This window comes from Castor canadensis, chromosome 5 (genome assembly GCF_047511655.1).
Source record: "Castor canadensis chromosome 5, mCasCan1.hap1v2, whole genome shotgun sequence".
Classification (NCBI taxonomy): domain Eukaryota; kingdom Metazoa; phylum Chordata; class Mammalia; order Rodentia; family Castoridae; genus Castor; species Castor canadensis.
In genome coordinates this window covers 172,482,297-172,502,296 of record NC_133390.1, presented here as the reverse complement: position 1 = coordinate 172,502,296, position 20,000 = coordinate 172,482,297, and the positions used below count along the sequence as shown (strand labels likewise).

The 20,000-nt window shown below is 45.7% G+C and overlaps 1 protein-coding gene across 4 annotated transcripts in view; it reads left to right on the top strand.

Moving 5' to 3' along the window:
• Zfp64 (ZFP64 zinc finger protein) overlaps positions 1-20,000 on the top strand; it is a 75,852-nt gene that overhangs the window by 28,633 nt on the left and 27,219 nt on the right. For 3 of the 4 annotated variants that reach the window (XM_074074992.1, XM_074074990.1, XM_074074989.1), the window contains one exon: positions 2,243-4,066. The exons of the other annotated variant lie outside the window; for it this stretch is intronic. In XM_074074992.1, coding sequence (XP_073931093.1) covers positions 2,243-3,522 — 1,280 coding nt within the window. In that variant the 3' untranslated portion in view covers positions 3,523-4,066. Of the gene's footprint in view, positions 1-2,242; positions 4,067-20,000 lie in introns of those variants that run through there. 4 annotated transcript variants of the gene reach the window in all.

Here is a 20,000-nt window from a genome sequence, read left to right as displayed (position 1 = left end):
TTCTTTTTTTGCGGTACTAGGGCTTGAACTCAGAGCCTGCACCTTGAGCCACTTCACCAGCCCTTTTTGTGTTGGGTTTTTTTTAGATAGGGTCTCACAAACTATTTCCCTGAGGCTGGCTTCGAACCTCAATCCTCCTAATCTCTGCCTCCTGAGTAGCTGGGATTACAGACGTGAGCCGCATGTACCTGGCCCTGCTGCTAGCTCTTGTAGGTCATCTAATACACTGATAAAACACACATACTGCCATATTACAGATTTTTTTTCTTTTAATATTTCAGTAGCTATTTCAATATAATTGGTTTCTTTTGTATTCCTATTGTCTTTTAGTTTATTTTTGTGCGTTTAAAACATTATTCTTGTAGAGGTTCCACTAAACTGCCAGAAGGGGGCGATAGCACACAAAAGGCTAAGCATAACATTCTAGGGGTTGGGAACACTTGGGAGGCCCTGGGTTTGGTTTCCAGCACCAGAAAGGGAAAAAAAAAAAAAATCCTAAGGCAGAAAAAGGTTGCTTTTTCTGAAAAAAAAAAAGACCAGATAGTAAGCTGGATGCTGGTGGCTCACACCTGTAACCCTAGCTCTACCCTAGGCAGAGGTCAAGAGGGTCGTGGTTCAAAGCCAGCCCAGGCAAATAGTTCAGGAGACCCTAACTCGAAAAAACCCATCACAAAAAAGGACTGGCAGAGTGGCTCAAGGTGTAGATCCTGAGTTCAAACCCCAGTACCACAATAAGTAAATATAATTGTGTAAATAAACAGGCATAGCTATGTTCCAATAAACTTCATCTACCAAAAACAGGTCCTGGGCAGGATTTGGCCTACAGATTGGAGCTCACCCCTCTTTGCTCTAGAGTTTAGGAAGCATGATCTTGTGCCATTCAGTCAGCAAAGCAGTGTTTAGATTCAGACTCCATCGTTTTCTGGACGCTCATTAAATTGCTCCCTGTTGCCTCTTACTGAATTTATTAAGCAGCTTAATATCAAAAAGCTGGACTCCTAGCTACTCGGGAGGCAGAGATCAGGAGGATCAAGGCCAGCCCAGGCAAATAGTTCATGAGACCCTATCTCCAAAATAACCAGAACAAAATGGACTACTCAGTGGTAGAGAGCCCTCTTTGCAAGTGTGAAACCCTAAGTTCAAACCCTAGCCCCATCAAAAAAAAAAAAAAAGCCCTGGTGCACAGTCTTTTGAATGTATGTCCGAAGAAGAAGGACTTGGGTTAAATGTACACCTATCTTCAGAACCAGTCAGGGTTGGAACAAAGTCCTGCCCACCCTACATGGTGAGCAGGAACAAATTACGAGTCTCTCTGGGCGTCACTTGGCCTCCCCATCTATACAATAGTGTTAGGACTCCTATCAGTAATAACGCCTACCTCAAAGGGGGGTTTCAGGCATCAGATGAGACCATCCTGTGGAGTGATGGGTTTAGCACCTGCCATCCCAGAAGCAATGGAAGACTCTTAGCTGCTTTAACAATACTGAAATGAGGGGCTCACCAATTTGCTTGAGCTTTCCGTGTCTTAGCTAATCTGGACTTGGCATTCATTGGGAGATCAGTCTGACATATCATGTTCATTCACATGTTTGTAATTTCACTCCTGCTCATGTTTCAGCAAATATGATTTAAAAAAAAAAAAAAGCCGCTGGATTCTGTAACTTCACAAGAACGCAGCTGGCAGTGTGGGATAAATAAATTTTTGCGCAATAAACACGTGTCTATTAATAAAAATCTGCATGAAATATATCTGTGTCTCGATCATTGTAAAAAGAATACTCCAATAACTGCACGCATGGAGCTGACCCATTTGGAGATGTGTTGTGGAAGCTGTTACAACATGTAACTCAATCAAAGCCAACGGATTGTGCAAAATTACACAACTGTGAACCATTAACTAGCAAAGCGTGTGCGTTTACTAAATGAAGGCTAGCTTGATGGTTTTAAAGATTTAGGACTATGCTTACAAATCTTACTTGGGACAATTAAATAGCTCTTGTCAAGCTCTCATTTTTTCTTCTGGGTTGCACAGGGGCGGTGGTGTGCCAAAGCACATAGTGGTGGTTTAGGTTTGGGGACAGAAGAGAAACCTTTCCCTTCCTTCCCCCTCCCAGGGGCTGCTGGTAGCTGCAATTAGAAGGTCGCCACCACCCACCTGCCTTGGTATAAGCGGGTGTGCTTCGGGGGGATCCGCTGTGTTGTTGCCTTCCTATTCTTATGGAAACTCACCTTGTGTTGACAGGGGACGCCCCCTTCCAGTGCTGGCTCTGTAGCGCCAAGTTCAAAATCAGCTCGGACTTGAAAAGGCACATGCGCGTGCACTCGGGGGAGAAGCCTTTCAAGTGCGAGTTCTGCAATGTCCGCTGCACCATGAAGGGAAACCTCAAGTCGCACATCCGCATCAAGCACAGCGGGAACAACTTCAAGTGTCCGCACTGCGACTTCCTGGGTGACAGCAAAGCCACCCTGCGGAAGCACAGCCGCGTGCACCAGTCCGAGCACCCGGAGAAGTGCTCCGAGTGCAGCTACTCGTGCTCCAGCAAGGCGGCCCTGCGCGTGCACGAGCGCATCCACTGCTCCGACCGCCCGTTCAAGTGCAGCTACTGCAGCTTCGACACCAAGCAGCCCAGCAACCTGAGCAAGCACGTGAAGAAGTTCCACGGGGACATGGTCAAGACCGAGGCCTTGGAGAGGAAGGACGCGGGCAGGCGGAGCAGCCGGCAGGTGGCCAAGCTGGACGCCAAGAAGGCCTTCCACTGCGACCTGTGCGACGCCTCGTTCATGCGCGAGGACTCGCTCCGCAGCCACAAGCGGCAGCACAGTGAGTACAGCGACAGTAAGAACTCGGACGTGACCGTGCTGCAGTTCCAGATCGACCCCAGCAAGCAGCCTGCAGCGCCCCTCACCGTCGGCCACCTCCAGGTGCCCCTGCAGCCCAGCCAGGTGCCCCAGTTCGGCGAGGGCAGGGTCAAAATCTTCGTGGGGCATCAAGTGCCGCAGGCAGCCACCATCGTCCAAGCGGCCACCGCCGCGGTCAACATCGCGCCACCTGCGCTGGTGGCCCAGAGCCCAGAGGAGCTCCCTGGGAACAGCCGGCTGCAGATCCTACGCCAGGTCAGCCTCATCGCTCCTGCCCCGTCCTCGGGGTGTCCGAGCGAGGCGGGTGCCATGGCCCAGCCCGCTGTCCTGCTGACCACTCATGACCAAACCGATGGGGCCACTCTGCAGCAGACTCTGATCCCCACGGCTCCGGCCGGGCCCCAGGAAGGAGCTGGCAACCAGACTTTCATCACCAGCTCGGGCATCACGTGCACGGACTTGGAAGGCCTTAACGCTTTGATTCAGGAGGGGACAGCTGAAGTGACCGTGGTGAGCGATGGGGGCCAGAGCATCACGGTGGCCACCACGGCTCCGCCTATCTTCTCCTCTGCGCAGCAGGAACTGCCCAAGCAGACATACTCCATAATCCAAGGAGCCGCGCACCCCGCCCTGCTCTGTCCAGCGGATTCCATCCCAGACTAGAGCTTAAAAAACAAAGGGGGGGGACCCACAAAGAAATCATTGGTAGAATTCTGTAAGAGGTTTGCTCTTGATGTTTTTAAAGATTCTTGTAACCTCGCCCTGTAATAAATTGTATTTTATACTGTTTTATTGTAATTTTTTTTAACACTGTAACAACTTTGAGATCACTTCTGAATCACGTGACCTATCTGTTGTTGATCTCAAATGTTACCTAAAGGATTCCAATTAGGAGTTGGAATTAAATGCATTAAGGAGTGAATACATTTGTTTCAACTTGATTTTCCAACTCTAATAAAGGCTCCCTCTTTCCCCCATTTCATTCAATTTGGGTAGTAAATGGTACCTCCTAGCCGCTCTGAGGCCCGGTTCTGGAATACTCCTCCCACCCGGGTTTGGGGTATTAGTGTGTTGATACATAGCTCTAACTCAGTGGGCGGAAGGACCATGTCCTACATACTGTTACGTGGATATTTGAAAAGCAGTGTTCAGTACTAATGAGCAAAAAAGGAATGGATTCCTAATAAACTGATATCTCGTCAAAATATACCGGATGTTAATGCTTCTTTAGAGTCAGGCTATGACCTGATTAAAGAGAACTTGAAGCAACAGGGCTTAGTCCTCTCGTAATTATTACACACACATCTTATTTCCTTCACAGTTAGTGATTCATCCCACTATTTTTGCTTGAAACCTCAGACTGAAGATCCTGCTAGGACTCGACAGCATTTTGTAAAACCCCATTTTTTAGCTGTTAATATGCAGATCCAGGCTCCAGATGAGAGGTTTGTAAATTCAAACTCTTCCCTTTTGAGTTGAAATGCTATGTGGTCGGCAGGTGGCGCCAGAGAGTAGACCAGAATTAACCATGCGTATACCTAAGATGGTCCGGAGTTGAAGTGGCTGAGTTCCCTCGTCAGGGAGGATCACCAGGATTGATGGGTGACAAGGGCTGTCACGATTCTGAAAGAGGCATATTTAGAATGTTAGGAAGATACTTAGATACATTTTGGCCAGAGGTGTCCACTTTCACCTTTGGCTAGTATGAATTTATTCAGTAAAAATTGTGCAAGTCATGTCACATTTATATGACTGTTTCTGGTTTGAGTGATAAACTAGGTGAATGCAAAGTGGTCATGTTGGAAGCTTGAGGTTTGCCTGTTGCAAACGCAAAGTCCACTTCCCTTAGAAAACAGCCATGGTGCTAAAGCTAGGTTTTGTCTCCCTCCCTCCATCCAACCATCCATCCCTTCCTTCCTCCTTTCCTTTCTCTCTTCTGATCCTTAGTATTTGGACACAATTCTGATGACTTCTCACTGCCAGAATTTCTGTTTTCAGATAAGCAATGATAATGAATTATTGACTACGTTTTGGTAAGAAACGGGAAATCCTGCAGCATACAATGTGTGGTAGTCATTTTAATTATTTCATCAGCTTGGAATCAATACTCCCCCACCCCTCTTATCTACAGATTTGCCTTCCTTTGTTTCAGTTACCCACAATCAATTGCAGTCTAAAAATGTGAAATAGAAAATTCCAGAAGTTCATAATCTTTAATGACTTTATTACAGTATGTTGCTACAATTGTACTGTGTTGTCATTGTTGTTAATCTGTTGCTGTAACTTATAAATTTTATTGTAGGTTTGAGTGTACAGGAAAAACACCCTGTATATCTGTAGTTCAGGCATCCAAAGAATGTCTTGGAACATATCTCCTGCAAATGGGGGCGGAGGGGAGGAACTGCTGTATTTCTTGCAGCACTTTAGAAAACTTCAGCTATTGCATTTTAATTGGACTTTTAGTCTACATCTTTTTTTTTCCCCAGAGTGCCCTCATTTTCATCTTTTAAAAGATTTTTCAGTCGAGCCAGTGGCTTCCACCTATAAACCAAGCTACTTGGGAAGATCACAGTTCGAGGACAGCCCAGGGGACTAGCTCTCAAAATCCCAGCTCCAAAATAACTGGAGCAAAATGGACTGGAGGTGTGTCTCAAGCAGTAGAGTGCCTGGTTTGCAAGCTCGAAGCCCTGAGTTCAAACCCCAGTCCTACCAGAAAAAAAGTCTCCATATAGTAATTGTGTCCAACTATGTGCATTTCTCTGTGACTTGTTTTACTGTCCATTTGTTGACAGTTCTGTGGGTCAATACAACCCACCCTAATTTTTCTTCAGCAAAGGGTAGTAACATGAATCTACCATAGATATTTAGGTTGTTTAGAGCTTTTTGCCACTGCAAAACTGCCGCAGTAAACATCCCACATAACTTCTCATTGTGTTTCCTTTTTTTCTTGAAGGACAGATGTGTGAAAGTGAGTTTCAGTGAGTGAGTGTGGTTTGTACTTACATAGATGCGAACTGATTTTCCACGTGGTAATGCTAGCTGAGGTGTGGACCAGCCACAGCAGTCCTGTCTGTCTCTCGGCATCTTGGCAGTCTGGGAAGTGAACATGGCTCTTTGTTTTGTGTGTTTGATCTGCATTGTCTATGACATCTCCACAGAGGCTTGTGGGCATTAGCCTCTCTCTCTTCCAGGAACTTAGACCTGTGCCCTTTCATGTGTCCCCTCAGCTTGGTGGGAAGCTTCGGGTGTAAACTGTTCTCCTTTCGCTTGTCTTTTACTTTCCTTGTGACCAAATACAAATGGCTACCTTTTATGTAGCCATTTTATTTCATTTGTGCCTCTTGCATTCTCTAAAAAGTACTCTCTTCCCCAAGACAAAATGCTTTTCTTTTTTTTTTTTTTGCAGGTACTGAGGTTTGAACTCAGGGTCTCACACTTGCCAGGCAGGCCCTCTACCACTTGAACCACAGCCCCTTTTTGTGTTGGGAATTTTTCGAGATAGGGTCTCAGAAACTCTGCCTGGGCTGGCTTCGAACCCACGATCCTCCGGATCTCTGCCTCCTGAGTAGCTAGGATTACAGGCACTCATGAGCCCCTGACACCTGGCTTAAAATATTTTTTTTAACACTTTTATTTCTGAGTGTTTGTTTGTAGTTGGCCGTTTGTGTACATCTCATGTGTAGGTTTGGCTTCCACTGTGCCACAACCATTTGTTAGATAAAATAATTTCCTTAGAACCAAAATCCTAATTTCACATTTGGGGTAGATAAAGTTCCCAAATAGGCTTGGATCTACTTCTGGACTATATTTTTTTTAACTTTTTTGTTACTACTTAATATAAATAATAGTATACTATGTTATATACACTTTATATATATGGTATTTTTGGTCTTTTTTTTTTTTTTTCCCGTGGGACAGGGGTTATGAATTCACAGCTTCACTTGCAAAGCAGGCACACTATTGCTTAAGCCACGCCTTTAGTCCTTATTTTCAGTCTTGTACTTAGTTTGTCAAGGGTTTATTTATTCTGGCGTTTGTATTAAAGTGAAGTAGAGTTTTGCTTTATTCTTTCTCTGCCCCTCCTCCACTTTATTTCAGATTTCAAGTTTTAGCTTTAAAATTTCTTTCCTCCCAGTTCACTTTCTTCTCATTTCCTGCCTTCTGTTTACTTATTCCTCCTTTAGTACCAGACACTTAAAACTATACATTTTCCATTATGACCTCACCTATATTAAAAGATAATTATTTAAAGTTAAAATCATGACTGCCATACAAATATACATGGAACAGGTGTCAAAGATTTTATTTAATTCATTAATTCACAGGAGGAGCAATAAGATGTCACAAGAGGACAAAGAAGAATTCAACACATGCACACTTAGACAGTCAGGAGTGTGGAAGTGAATTTGCCAATGGGTGCAAGTTGGCTTCCACCAGAAAAAAACCTGTTCGCAGTCCTGCCGGCAAAGCTTTTTGCATTATGATAGATTTCTGTAAGTTACAAAGCTGTAAAACAGCTCAAGATGTAGCTTGGAGGTAAAATACTTTCATGTGTGAGGCCCTGGGTTCCATCCCCACAGACGGAAGAGAGGGAGGGAAAGGAGCTAACTCCTACAGCTTGGAAACTGACAGGACACCCAGTAAACTTTCTTGCCTTCTTTGAACTCTTTAAATTTTTTCTTTAATCCCAGCCAAGCACCAGTGGCTCACACCTGTAATCCTAGCTATTCAGGAGGCAGAAATCAGGAGGATGGAGGTTCAAAGCCAGCCCTGGCAAATAGTTTGCTAGACCCTATCTCTAAAAAAACCATCATAAAAAAGGGCTGGTGGAGTGGCTCAGCTGGTAAGAGCAAGTGCCCCTGTGTCCTCCTTTGTTATTTTACTTTGCGGGTTGTTTGGTTGTATACAGAATCTAGGGGCTCAATAAAAATTATGTTCCTATTTTTTGAGTAGTTGCAATTTAGGAAGTATTTTGGTTTGGGATCTGTGATGTTGATGGGTTTGAGTCTCAGAAGGTAACCTGCACAATAGGTGCTTGTGGTAATTTATTCACTTTCTGTAAATATTTGGTGGCTATCAGAGGAGAGTATATAAGTCTCTGGAAAGTTCAGGTTTTTATGAATCAAATTGAGTTTGTTATTCACATCTTCTAATCCTCTCTTAGTCTTTCTCTATTCAGTAAACAAAAACAAGTATTTCCAAAACTTCTCACTAGAACGGTCTTTGGTCCAGCTTTTCCTGTGTTACCAGGGTGCTTTGTTTCATTATATTTTGCCATGTTGTTTGATGTTATACAATTGTGGAGACTGTATGGGATTTTTACATTTTGATTAGCATACATTGGTTGCACAGGGGTACATTGTGACATTTGTGTTTGTGCTTACAATGTATCTGGATTAGATTCACCCCCTCCATCATTCTCCTCTCCTAAAACCATTCCAGCAGGTTTCATTGTTGTTTCCATCCACATATACAAAGCACATCTGCCACATTCGCCCTCCTTCAGCTCTGTTTATATCACATGTTCTCTGTCAATTTTACTTTCATCCTTATATACTGTCCTCTACGTAATAGCTTTTGGCCTTAACTCATCCTTTATCTCTGAGGAACATGCTAACCCTTATCTTACTTTTAAGTACATTTGCCTGGTTGCCTTGCCTCGTCCATTGATTTACAATCTCTTTATCTTTGATAGGAAAATCCAAATATTTTGCATTTGCCATGGTAGCATATACTTGGTATTACTCACTTCCATCTTAATTCTTACTATTTATCAAATTCTGTGGGTTCTTTCTTCTTCCCTTTCTCACTTTCCCATTTCTCTGGGTAGTTTTCGTGTACGTTTCCATTCTGCTGATAGTTGCCTTCCAACCTTTAACAATTATTTTTAACCTTGTGTTTCTCTGTATAATCAGTAAACACCGTGTCTCTGAAGTCTCCTTCCTGAGAAGGGGAGGCTTTGGACCTCATTTTTTTCTACACCCCCTTGTCCCCAAATCTTGCGTTTTGCTGAGATAGCTCAGACCTTATTTCTGGGCTTTGGTGAGGTCTAGTCCTAACTCCCATCACCACTTCAATTTAGCCAAAAGTTACAGCACACATCCATCTGTAGCGTGGCCTTTGCACTCTCCCTCCCCAGCTTCACAGCTTCTCTCTGGTTTTCCTTTTCCCTGGGTAGGGTGATTTCTGGAGAATCTTCCTCAGAAAGGGCACAGAATTGGTCCTTTTGCTGCATTTGGACACAGGATTCTCTACTCTTCAGTCATCTTTACAACTCTGCTCTGGGGGAGATGAAGAGTTTGATGATGATCTAAAGAGCTTCCCAGATGCCCCAGCTCCTGTGGCCCAGCCAAGTTGAGACAGAATGACTGTTGGTAGGAGGAAGTGGGCGGCATCTTGCTTTGGCCAATCAAATAACCAGCATCTGAGCTTGTAGAATTGCTTAAAGACTTTCTGTTCATCTCATCCTACTTTTCAACCACAAAATTGCAATTCTGTACATTGAAATCACAGCTCTTACTCCTTGTGACTGACTGCAGGGCTCCAAGCTTACACATTTCTTATGCATAAAATTATCCTCAGAAAGAACTGATCAAGACAGCATAAATATACATTACACAGCTTGATAAAAATTATTAAACATAACCGAAATTTGACCTGTGTGTGGTGTATGTGGTGTGTGTGTGTGGTGTGTGTGGTGTGCTCTGTAGTATGTGGTGTGTGTGTGGTGTGTGGTGTGGTATATGTGGTGTGTAGTGTGTGTGTGGTGTGGTGTGTGGTGTGGTGTGTAGTGTGTATGTAGTGTAGTGTGTGTGTGCTGTGTGGTGTGTGCGGTGTGTAGTGTGTATGTAGTGTGGTGTGTGTGGTGTGTGTGGTATGTGCTGTGTGGTGTGTGTGGTGTGTGGTGTGCTCTGTAGTGTGTGGTGTGTGGTGTGCTCTGTAGTGTGTGGTGTGAGGTGTGTAGTGTGGTGTGTGTGTTGTGTGGTGTGGTGTGTAGTGTGGTATGTGGTGTGTGTGGTATGTGGTGTGGTGTGTGGTGTATGTGGTGTATAGTGTGTAGTGTGTGTGTGGTGTGGTGTGTGTGGTGTGGTGTGTGGTGTGTGTGTAGTGTGTGTGGTGTGCTCTGTAGTGTGTGGTGTGTGGTGTGGTATGTGGTGTGTGGTGTGTGTGGTGTGTGTGTGGTGTGTGTGGTGTGCTCTGTAGTGTGTGGTGTGGTGTATGATGTGTGTGTGGTGTGTGTGTGTGTGGTGGTGTGTGTGGTGTGTGGTGTGTGTGGTGTGTGTGGTGTGGTGTGTGGTGTGTGTGTGGTGTGTGGTGTGTGTGTGGTGTGTGGTGTGTGGTGTGTGTGTGGTGTGTGGTGTGTGTGGTGTGTGTGTGATGTGTGTGGTGTGTGGTGTGCTCTGTAGTGTGTTGTGTGGTGTATGGTGTGTGTGGTGTGTGTGGTGTGTGTGTGGTGTGTGTGTGGTGTGTGTGGTGTGTGTATGGTGTGTGTGTGGTGTGTGTATGGTGTGTGTGTGGTGTGTGTGGTGTGTGTGTGGTGTGTGTGGTGTGTGTGGTGGTGTGTGGCATCTCTTGGCCCTCACACACGTGTGGCAGGCGCCCTCTGCAGAAGCTGTGCTGTACACGGAAGTGCGTGTCGCAGTGGGACATGCAGCCTGGTTTGCATGAGCTTGCGCAGTATTGAAGAATGCTACTTTTTAAAAATTGCTAGAATGATGCGCCTTCCGGTACAACAATAAAAAACTTCCTAGAATTAATTACACTTCATTGTCAGTTGTGCTCCAAATATTATGTTTGCTAATGTAAACTCTACGAAGCCTCAGTCACATAGGCATGACCACCTCCCCCGCTGCCACCCTCTCTCGGACTAGGAGGGCCTAGGTAGCCTTCCCAACCCACGCCTGAGCTTGGCTTCCGATGTGACTAAGCTTTAACAGGAAGGCAGCAGGAGAGTCGGTCCATTCGGGCTGCTATGACACAGGACCCTAGACTGGGCAGCTTATAAAAACCAGAAATTCATGTCTCACGATTTCAGAGACTGGGAAGTCCGAGGTCAGGCACCAGAGCACATTCAGCAAATGGGGAAGGCCCATTTCCTCACGGATGGTACCTTCTCATTGGGTCCTCAGCTGGTGGAAGGGGCAAGGCAGCCCTCTGGGGTGTCCTTCATAAGGGCACTAATCCCACTCAGGAGGCCTCACCCTCGTAGCCTAATCGCCACCCAACCCTCCCAGACCTACTCACCACGGGATTAGGATTTCAATTTATCAGTTTTGAGGGAAGCAAGCGTTCAGACCATCACAGACAGGAAATTAGTTCATCATAACCTGCTTGCCATACAAAGCCCCTTGTATCTGCTCCCAACCCACCTCCTCCCCCTTCCCTCCTGCCCTCCCTACCACCACCTCCTCCAACAGACTGAGGCCTCTCAACAGGGCCACCTCATTACCTCCTGGTCTTCGCCCAAGCGAACCCCTCTCCTCTCTACACGCCCAAGACCTACTCATCCTAGTAGCCAGAGTTAATACCTGCCTCTTGCAGGAAGCCTTACCTGCTGTCTCTGTGTGAATCTTCCTCGTGCTGCATAAAAACGGGTACTTATTTATCCTCCTGATGGCTCTGCAAATTTCTTAAAGACTTGCCCTCATACTTGTAGGTGTTAACATTTCTTCCTCCCCCATGGGAACCCAATTAATCTTTGTTAAATAAATAGCTTGGGGACAGTCCTGGAAGAATCTGTCAGCCAGAGAGACTGTTTGGTATGAGACACTGTTAGCTAGCTTGTTCACCACTGAGACAAAATAGGTAAGAAAACCAAAATAAAAGAGGAAAGATTTGCTTTGCCTCCTGGTTTCAGAGGTTCAAGTCCACGGTCACTGGGTCCCTTTGCTTTGAGCCTGAGGCAAGGCACAGCATCCTGGTGGAGAGGGTGTGATGGGTGTGATGGCTCAGTCATGGTGACCAGGAAGCACAGAGCAAGAGAGAAGGGGGTGGGGACGAGACATGCCCTTCCAGGGCAGCCCAAGGACCTACTTCCTCCAACCAGGTCCTACCTCCTGGTTTCTACCACCTTGCAATTAAATTATGACTCCTTCAGTGCGTTAGCCCTTGAACGAAGCCAGAGCTCTCAGGATCAATCACACCCCAAAAGCTGGCCACCAACCCTTCAACAGAGGAGCCTTCTGGAGCGTACCTCATAGCCAAACCCTAACAGACACAGAGATGCGAACAGACCCTGAAAATGACAGTTTGAGTGGTTTCACTATTGCCACAAGGAGGAAAGGCAGCAATCTTCTTTGTCTTCAGGGTAAAGAACACAGCTAAACACCCCAGTTTTCTACACGCTGCCCTGGGTCCGGAAGCTGAGAAGTCCCCTGCTTGGAAAACACTGCTTCACAGCTCAGGAACCTCCAAAGCCATGGGAGCCCGCAGGTGAATTGCAGGCTGCTTGTTCACTCTGTACAGAAAGCACCTGATCCACACTGCAGCCTGCACGGAGCCCCTCCACCTGGGTTCATTTTAGACTCCAGTCCACAAGGGCAGGGGCTGGGTGCGGGAACAGGAGGAAAGAAGAGGACACAGCTAGGATTCCTGTCGTGGTTATTTCTGCAGTCTGCTGGAGGTGGGGGGACGGCAGGAAACGAGAGAGAAGATGAAGGAGGTGGGTGGGGAACAGGTACAAGGGGCTTTGCACGTCTGCGATGGGCTGAATGTGTTCCTTTAAAACTGACATATTGACGTATTGAAATCCCAACCCCCACGGCGATAGTAAAAAGGAGTAGGGTTTATTAGGCCACGAGGGTGCAGCCCTCCTGAATTGGATTGGTGCCCTTAGGAAGGACACCCCAAAAAGCTGTCTTGCTTCTTTCACCAGCTACCAAGACTGTACCTTCCTGACTCTTTAAGACATTTCTTTTTTTTTTTTTTTTTTGGCTGGGCATTGGTGGCTCACACCTATAATCCTAGCTGCCCAGGAGGCAGAGATCAGAAGGGTCCAGGTTTGAAGCCAGCCCGGGCAAATAGTTCACAAGACCCTATCTCGAAAAATCCCATCACAAAAAAGGCTGACGGAGTGGCTCAAATGGTAAGAGCACCTGCCTAGCAAGCATGAGGCCCTGAGTTCAAATCCCAGTGCTGCCAAAAAAAAAAAAAGAGAGAGGCGTTTCTTTCCCATTTAAAAAATAATATATGCTGATGAGAACACAAACTGTAAAGCCACTTTGGAAAATAGTTTAACACTTTCTGAGAAGGTTGTGCCATGACCCAGCCATTCCACGCCTACACTGCACTTTTCAAACTTCCTGCACAAAAACATCACCTGGGGACCTTGTTAAAAAGCAGACTCTGATTTCAACACTTCTCAAACTAATGTGCAGAAGAACCACCTGGGGACCTTGTAAAATGCAGATTCTGCATATAGAGAGACTGACACACTCGGATCAGGAAACCTGTGCGAGAATGTGTGCACTCCGTTGCTCGTAATTACCAAACTGGAAGCTGCCCTCGGCAGTGGAGGCTCACAGAGAGGTGCGTTCACACAACAGATTGTGCGAGGATGGAAATAAGCAGACTGTGGCTGCCTGCAGTGACATGCTGAATCTCAAAGACTCAGGATGCAAGAGAGGGGAAACACTTGAAAGCTGGGAAAGAGGCTAGACTAGCAACATATTATTTATGTGACAAAATTTTAAATAATTATGCCAAATGAGAGGTAGTGGAAAGCGAAGGGTTTCTTTAGCCCCGAGAATGCTCTGTACCTCAAGTTGATTGTAGTTAACAGGGTGCTCAGGTTTTTTTTGGGGGGGGTAGTGTTTTTTGGTGGGACTGGGGTTTGAACTCAGGGATTTATGCTTATAAAGCTCGAGCCACACCTCCAGTCCATTTTGCTCTGGTTATTTTGGACACAGAGTCCCAAGAACTATTTGCCCAGGCTGGCCTCGAACCTTGATCCTCCCAATCTCAGCCTCCCAAACATCTAGGATTACAGATATAAGCCACTGGTACCCAGCAGAGTGTTTGTTTTATCCCTTAAATTACACAATTACGTTTTACACATTGGGGAATGTAGGCCAAATTTCATTATTAAAAAGTATTTTTAAACTTACAGGCTTGCTATAAGATATGTAGCAATAGGTCAGTCACTCAGGCTCATTGCACCTACCTCTGTCCTCGTTCCAGGGACAACTCACAGTCCCAGACCCCTGATCTCCTGTGCATTCCCAGCTCATGTCTGTGTGTCTACTAAAATTTAGAGACAGATGGTATTATACTGTGTGTGTTTACATGCATACACACACACACCACAGTAGAAGTCACATATTTTCTACCCCTTTGGGTATTGCACTTAATGTATCTTGAAGTATTTTCCATTTTAGTGTACACAAAACACATTTTTTATAGTTTCACAGACTTTACTCCATAGTATGAAAGTACTATGATTTAGGTTTTTTTGGTATTTTTTCTTTGTTTGTTAGCAGTACTGAGGCTTGAACTCATGGTTGTTAAGCTTGCTAGGCTTTGCTAGGCAGGCGCTCTTACCACTTGAGCCACTATTTTTTGTGAAAGTTTTTTTTCCGAGATAGGGTCTTGCGAACTGTTTGCCCAGGCTGGATTTGAACCACAATCCTCCTGAGTAGCTAGGATTACAGGGGTGAGCTACCAGGGGCTGGCACAAAAAAGAGATGGAAAGCAGAATTTAGAGGTCATCAGCAGGATCCATCTAAAAATGTATCACAAACTAGTGTTCTTGACTAGCATGCACTGGGGTTGATCCCGGCACCAAAACAAAAACGTATTGCCAAATTGCCCTCCAAACTGACTATACTCATTCATGCTCCCTCTAGGGGTCAGTTAGAAGACCATTTCCCTTCACTCATCCAAACACATGTTCTTAATTTAGTGATCTGATAAGGGGAGGAAAATAAGAGGGAATTTCTGATTGTTTGATATTCACTTTCTCATAATTAGTAAGATTGAACACCTCTTCTATTTGTTGCCCAGAGTCTGTACTTAACAAGTTCCCCAAGTGATTCTTCTGCTTGGTAAACTATGAGAAACACTGAAATCAGTCCGGTTTTTTTTTGAAGCAATGGGGATGGAACCCAGGACCTTACAAATGCTAAGCAAGTGCTCTCCAACTGAGCTACACCCTCAGCCCCATTTCCTGAGACAGGGTCTCTCTCACTCTGTGGTCCAGGATGGCCTGGATCCTGGTATCCAGAACCCTGTCACATGACATCTGTCCTCCTGTTCCCCATGGTGAGTTCAGGAATGAAAAATCGATGCTTATCTGGGTACAAATGATTCCCCAAAGGGGTGTAAAGCCAGAAATTCCTTTATTTGTTCCTCTGATAACAAGTTTGGAGCCCACACTGTTGCCTGGCTCTGTTGTAAGTTCTGGGGATGGTAATGTCCACATAGGCAGTCAGGAGAGGAGCCAATGGATTAAATTCCAGGTCATTTCCAGTAGCAGCAGGGGCCATGATCTCTGCATGGAGTGCTGTGACAGAGTGCCTGGGTGGTGGCACAGGACACTGAAGCTGGCTGGAAGTGACCTTTGAACTGAAACATGAGTACCACACCCAGTCATGTGAAGAGAGAGAGAGCCAGTTCCTGGGTTGGGGGGACAGCAACAATGACACTAAAGAAGAACCAGTTCAGTGTGATTGAAGGAAAGCAGGGAGATTCAGGCCCTAAGAAGGTGCCAGAAAATTTTGAAAAAATACTCAAGTTCACTTAAAATGAATGATATGTTAAGTTTGAACTGAAACACTGTTCCTCACCAGCCTGGGTAGAGAAGATTAAACACACATGCTAAGCACAGCCCTGCTACTCCACAGCTACACAGAACTTTCCAAGCTTTCTGTGCGTAAGAATCACCTGAGGATCTAGCCGGGCATGGTGCCGCACATCTGTAATCCCAGTTACTCAGAAGGCAGAGGCAATAGGATCACAAGTTCAAGGCCAGTCCAGGCAAAATTAATGAGACCCTGTCTCAAAAACAAAATAACAAAGGGCAGGGGGCATGGCTGAAGTGGCAGAGCACTTGTGTCAATCCCTAGTATGGAGGAGGTGGAGATCTTGTTAAAATGAAGATTCTGGTTCCAATGTATCTCAGTTTAACATGTACACAGATCACTTGGGAACCCTGTTAAAAAGCAGATTCTAGCCAGGTGTGGTGATACATGCCTGTAATCTCAGCATTAGGAAAGCAGAGCCAGGAGGATTGTGAGTTTCAGGCCAGCCTGAGTTACATAGTGGATGGAGGAGGAGTGAGAGGAGGAGATGGAGGAGGAGGGAGAGGCTTTATTTAACATACAGATTAAAGCTGGCGTGAAAGCACGGAAATTCTGTGACTCAGAGTAAGTAACATGTCACCATGGGCTTGTTTGCTTCAAATTTATTTTCACATAAAATAGATCAGTGGGATGACCAATTAGAGATGAGTGTTAGCTGTTCTTATAACTCTCACCCCATTATTATAAATAATTAACACTTAAAGTACCGCCGGTATAACAGAGATCATCCTGTGTGCGCTGCATACAGCAGTTCGTTCATCCTCACAACCACCTAAGCTGTTTTACCACTGCCATTTCCTTAATGAAAACCCAGGACACAAAGAGCAGCTTTCTCAAGATCACACAGCAGGGAAGGGAAGTAACAGTCAGGATTGTGTGTGTGTGTGTGTCCTGCGATGGCAATGAACCCTAGACCTTGTTCACACTAAGCCTGTGCTCTACCTCTGCGCTACACCCTCAACCCCAAAGCCAGGGCTCTAAGTCCGGCAGGCTGCTGTCTGTGCTCTTGCTGTTACTACAGGCCTTACAGTGCTTTGTACAGAGGTGGGATGACCGGGACAGTCTGAAATAGGGGTGTCCCTATTTCAGAGGGGCACTATTTATCTCTTGGCAAAATACCTAAGAGTTATAGAAATTACAGCTATCCACCATTTTATTTTCAAAGAAAGGTAGCCTAAGTGAATACTATTGACTTTCTGGGAAGAAAGCAGACTACCTAGCAACCATTTTTTAAAGTGAAGTTCAAAGTGATATCTCAAGAATGAGGAAGCAGCTAGCTTTCAACACAAGTGTCCACTGGAGATAGTATCTTGACATGCGTGCTTGGCCGTGAGCCCTGTGATGTGATATTGTTGCTGAAAACAGTGCCATGTTGTCACCTGTGGAGCCTCTCTCTGCATGTTTAAACTTAGCAACACCATTTTCTAGTCTAAGTATCTCCTCAAAAAAACAAAGCTTCTGTGAGCTTGAAATCCTTCTGTTAATGATGTAAAGACTCGCCCTCTTCAACTGAACTTGCAAACATTCCTGGGTGATTTTCAAGAAAGATGAAAATTTATCAGCTAGATTTCAACAAAAACAACAGTGAACATACATAATGGATAAACGGGATGGAAAGGGGAGAATCATGACCTTGCTAAGTGAAGCCCATGATCCTTTGTTTGCATTAGATCTGCATATCCACTAATGGAGTGACTCAAGTGGTAGAGTGCACGCCTAGCAAGCATGGGCCCCGGGTTCAAGCCCCAGTGCGGAAGGGGGACTTTGAATGAGTGTTCTGCAACATAGTAAAAGAATCCTTTCAAAAATAAGACTGACCAGGTGTGGTGACACAAGCCTGCAATTTCAATATTCGAGAGGTACCACAAGTTCAAGGCTAGCGTGGGCTACACAGTGAGACCTCGTCTCAAAAAATAAAGTAGATAAACATAAATAAAACTAATCAGTTCTTGTCATTATATTGATGGAAATCAAGATGGTAGTGAGGTACCATTTTTAACAATGTAGTTGACAAAAATTACTAATACCACGTGCGGGAAAGGCAGCACCTCCACATGCCCTCTTACCCCTTGCTGGGGGAATGCAAGTTGCTCTGATCGCTTTGACACCATCTCCTGTTCTACTCCAAGGTGTTCATTCACTAGAGAGAAGCCATGACACTTTTTAGAAAACTCCCAGTGCTGAGAGCTGGAGACTGGAGGACCGCAGATCCAGGCCAGCCCGGACAAAAGTTAACATAACCTACTTCCCAAACAAGCCACACGCTGCTGTCATATCAGCTGTTCCAGAGCAAAGGTACACTGCCGCTTTGAGGTCAGCCCAGATGAAGTTTGCAGGAGACTATCTGAAAAACTAAAAGCAAAAGGACTGAGGACACAGCTCAAGTGGTAGAGCACTTGGCACGACCCAAGTGCCCAAGAAAGCAGGGAAATAAACCATGATACTATGTGAACTGGGACGAAAGGAATGTCTGGGAAGTCCCATACCCTTTCTATGAAGGAGGTTTTTGTTTGGGTTGATTTTGTTTTGGAGACTGGTCTCACTATGGAACCCAGGCTGGCCTTGAATTTGCAATCCTCCTGCCTCCATCTCCCTCCCAAGGTGAATGCTGCAACACCTAATTATGAAGTTCTTTAAAAATTAGAATTGTCTTGATTTTTTTTTAGGAACACATGCAATAAAACTGCTAAAGAGAAAGCGCAAAGGTAGCGAAGTGTAGGATCTGTTTGATGGTTGTTAAGTGAGAGAAGAAGAGGGACAGAGGTGTAGGTTGTGGTTAAGGCCCTAGGTTTTCGAGGTGGGGGTACTTCTCTAGAATTGTTGTATCATAAGTAGCCAAGGAGTAAACAAGCAACCTAACAAGCACACATTAACAATAGATGAGTGGTGATTATGTCATGTAATCCAATTGTGTACAAAACATAAGTAACATAAATATACATGTATTTATACATGTATTAGCAGTGCTGAGGAATATCAGCTGTCTGCCACCCTCCGCTCTCAGTGCACCCCTGTCCACGTTCCCAGAGGTCCTCACTGTCCCCGTTTTCTCTAGCATCTTAAGCCATTCTCAAGAGACACATAAGCAACAGCACTTGTGTATGTTTTCAAACATCTCTCCCTGTATCTGCAACTGCACACACATCCCCAAAAAGCCAAAAGTGCCAGGTGTCGGTGCCAGTGTTCACACCTGTAAATCTTAACTACTTGGGAGGCTGAGATAGGGAGGATTGTGATTCCAGGCCAACCTGGGCAAATAGTTTACAAGACCCTATCTCCAAAATAACCAGAGTAAAATGGACTGGAGGTGTGGCTCTGGGTAGAGCAACTGCTTCGTAAGCACAAAGCTGAGTTCAAACCCCAGTCCCACCAAAAAAAAAAGAAAAAGAAAAACCTAAAAGTTGTTTTAAAAGAAGTTAAGCGTCAGGGCTGGTGGGGTGGCTCAGGCAGTAAAGTGCCTGCAAGCATGAGGCCCTGAGTTCAAAGCCTAGTACCGCCAAAAAAGAAAGAAGTTAAGACTCAGAAGTTTAACCTCAAGTAACTTCATCCAGCATTACTCAGCCATCCCTAAGTCAATTCACAACTTTAAAATCAAGGGGAAGTTTGAAGAAAGACAGCCCAGCTTTTGGGAAATGTAAACAAGCACTTCCCACAGGCCCTACCTTGGGGGGGGCGCCAAGCACAATCTCAGAGCTGTGATATCCCAGATGGCCGGCGAAGCCATCTTTCTCCCACTTGCCACCCTGTAAAACTCACCTGCAGCGATTGAAAAATACAGATTCCCAGGCCCCGCCCCACGGATTTGGAGCTGAACCTGGCTGGGTCTTTTTTTCCACAAGGGTCCTCACGTGACTGTCAGGTTCGGGCAAGCTTTGGGCCCAGCCCTGCCTTAAGTAACTCCTCAATTTGAAGAAAGTAAACACCTGGGGGAGGTAGGTGGCTTTCCTGCTCCCTGTTGGATGTCATTCCTACAGTGCAAGGAGGGGGTCCCCCTCGGGTCTCATCAATGTCCCAGCTAGTCTGAGCACGAACGCCAATTAACCCAAACCCGCGAGGGCCGCGTTCAGTCACCGGCCAGGCGGAGCCCCGCACCCTCTTTGGCCCCAAAGGCTTCTCCTGTGTGGTCCTAGACCTGGGCGCCAAGTCCCAGGGCAGGAGCGGGGGCGCGGGAGAAAAGTAGATTCCTGGCCTGGGCCACCTGAACCCAAATCTGTCCTTTTAACCAGCGCCTCCAGAACAGAAAATAGATCACCCTGCAGCTGGAGACACTCTGTGCTGTCTTACGTTTTATGTTCACATATGCAACCCAAGGCCGTTCTCAAACTTGACCGTGTGCGCGTCAGA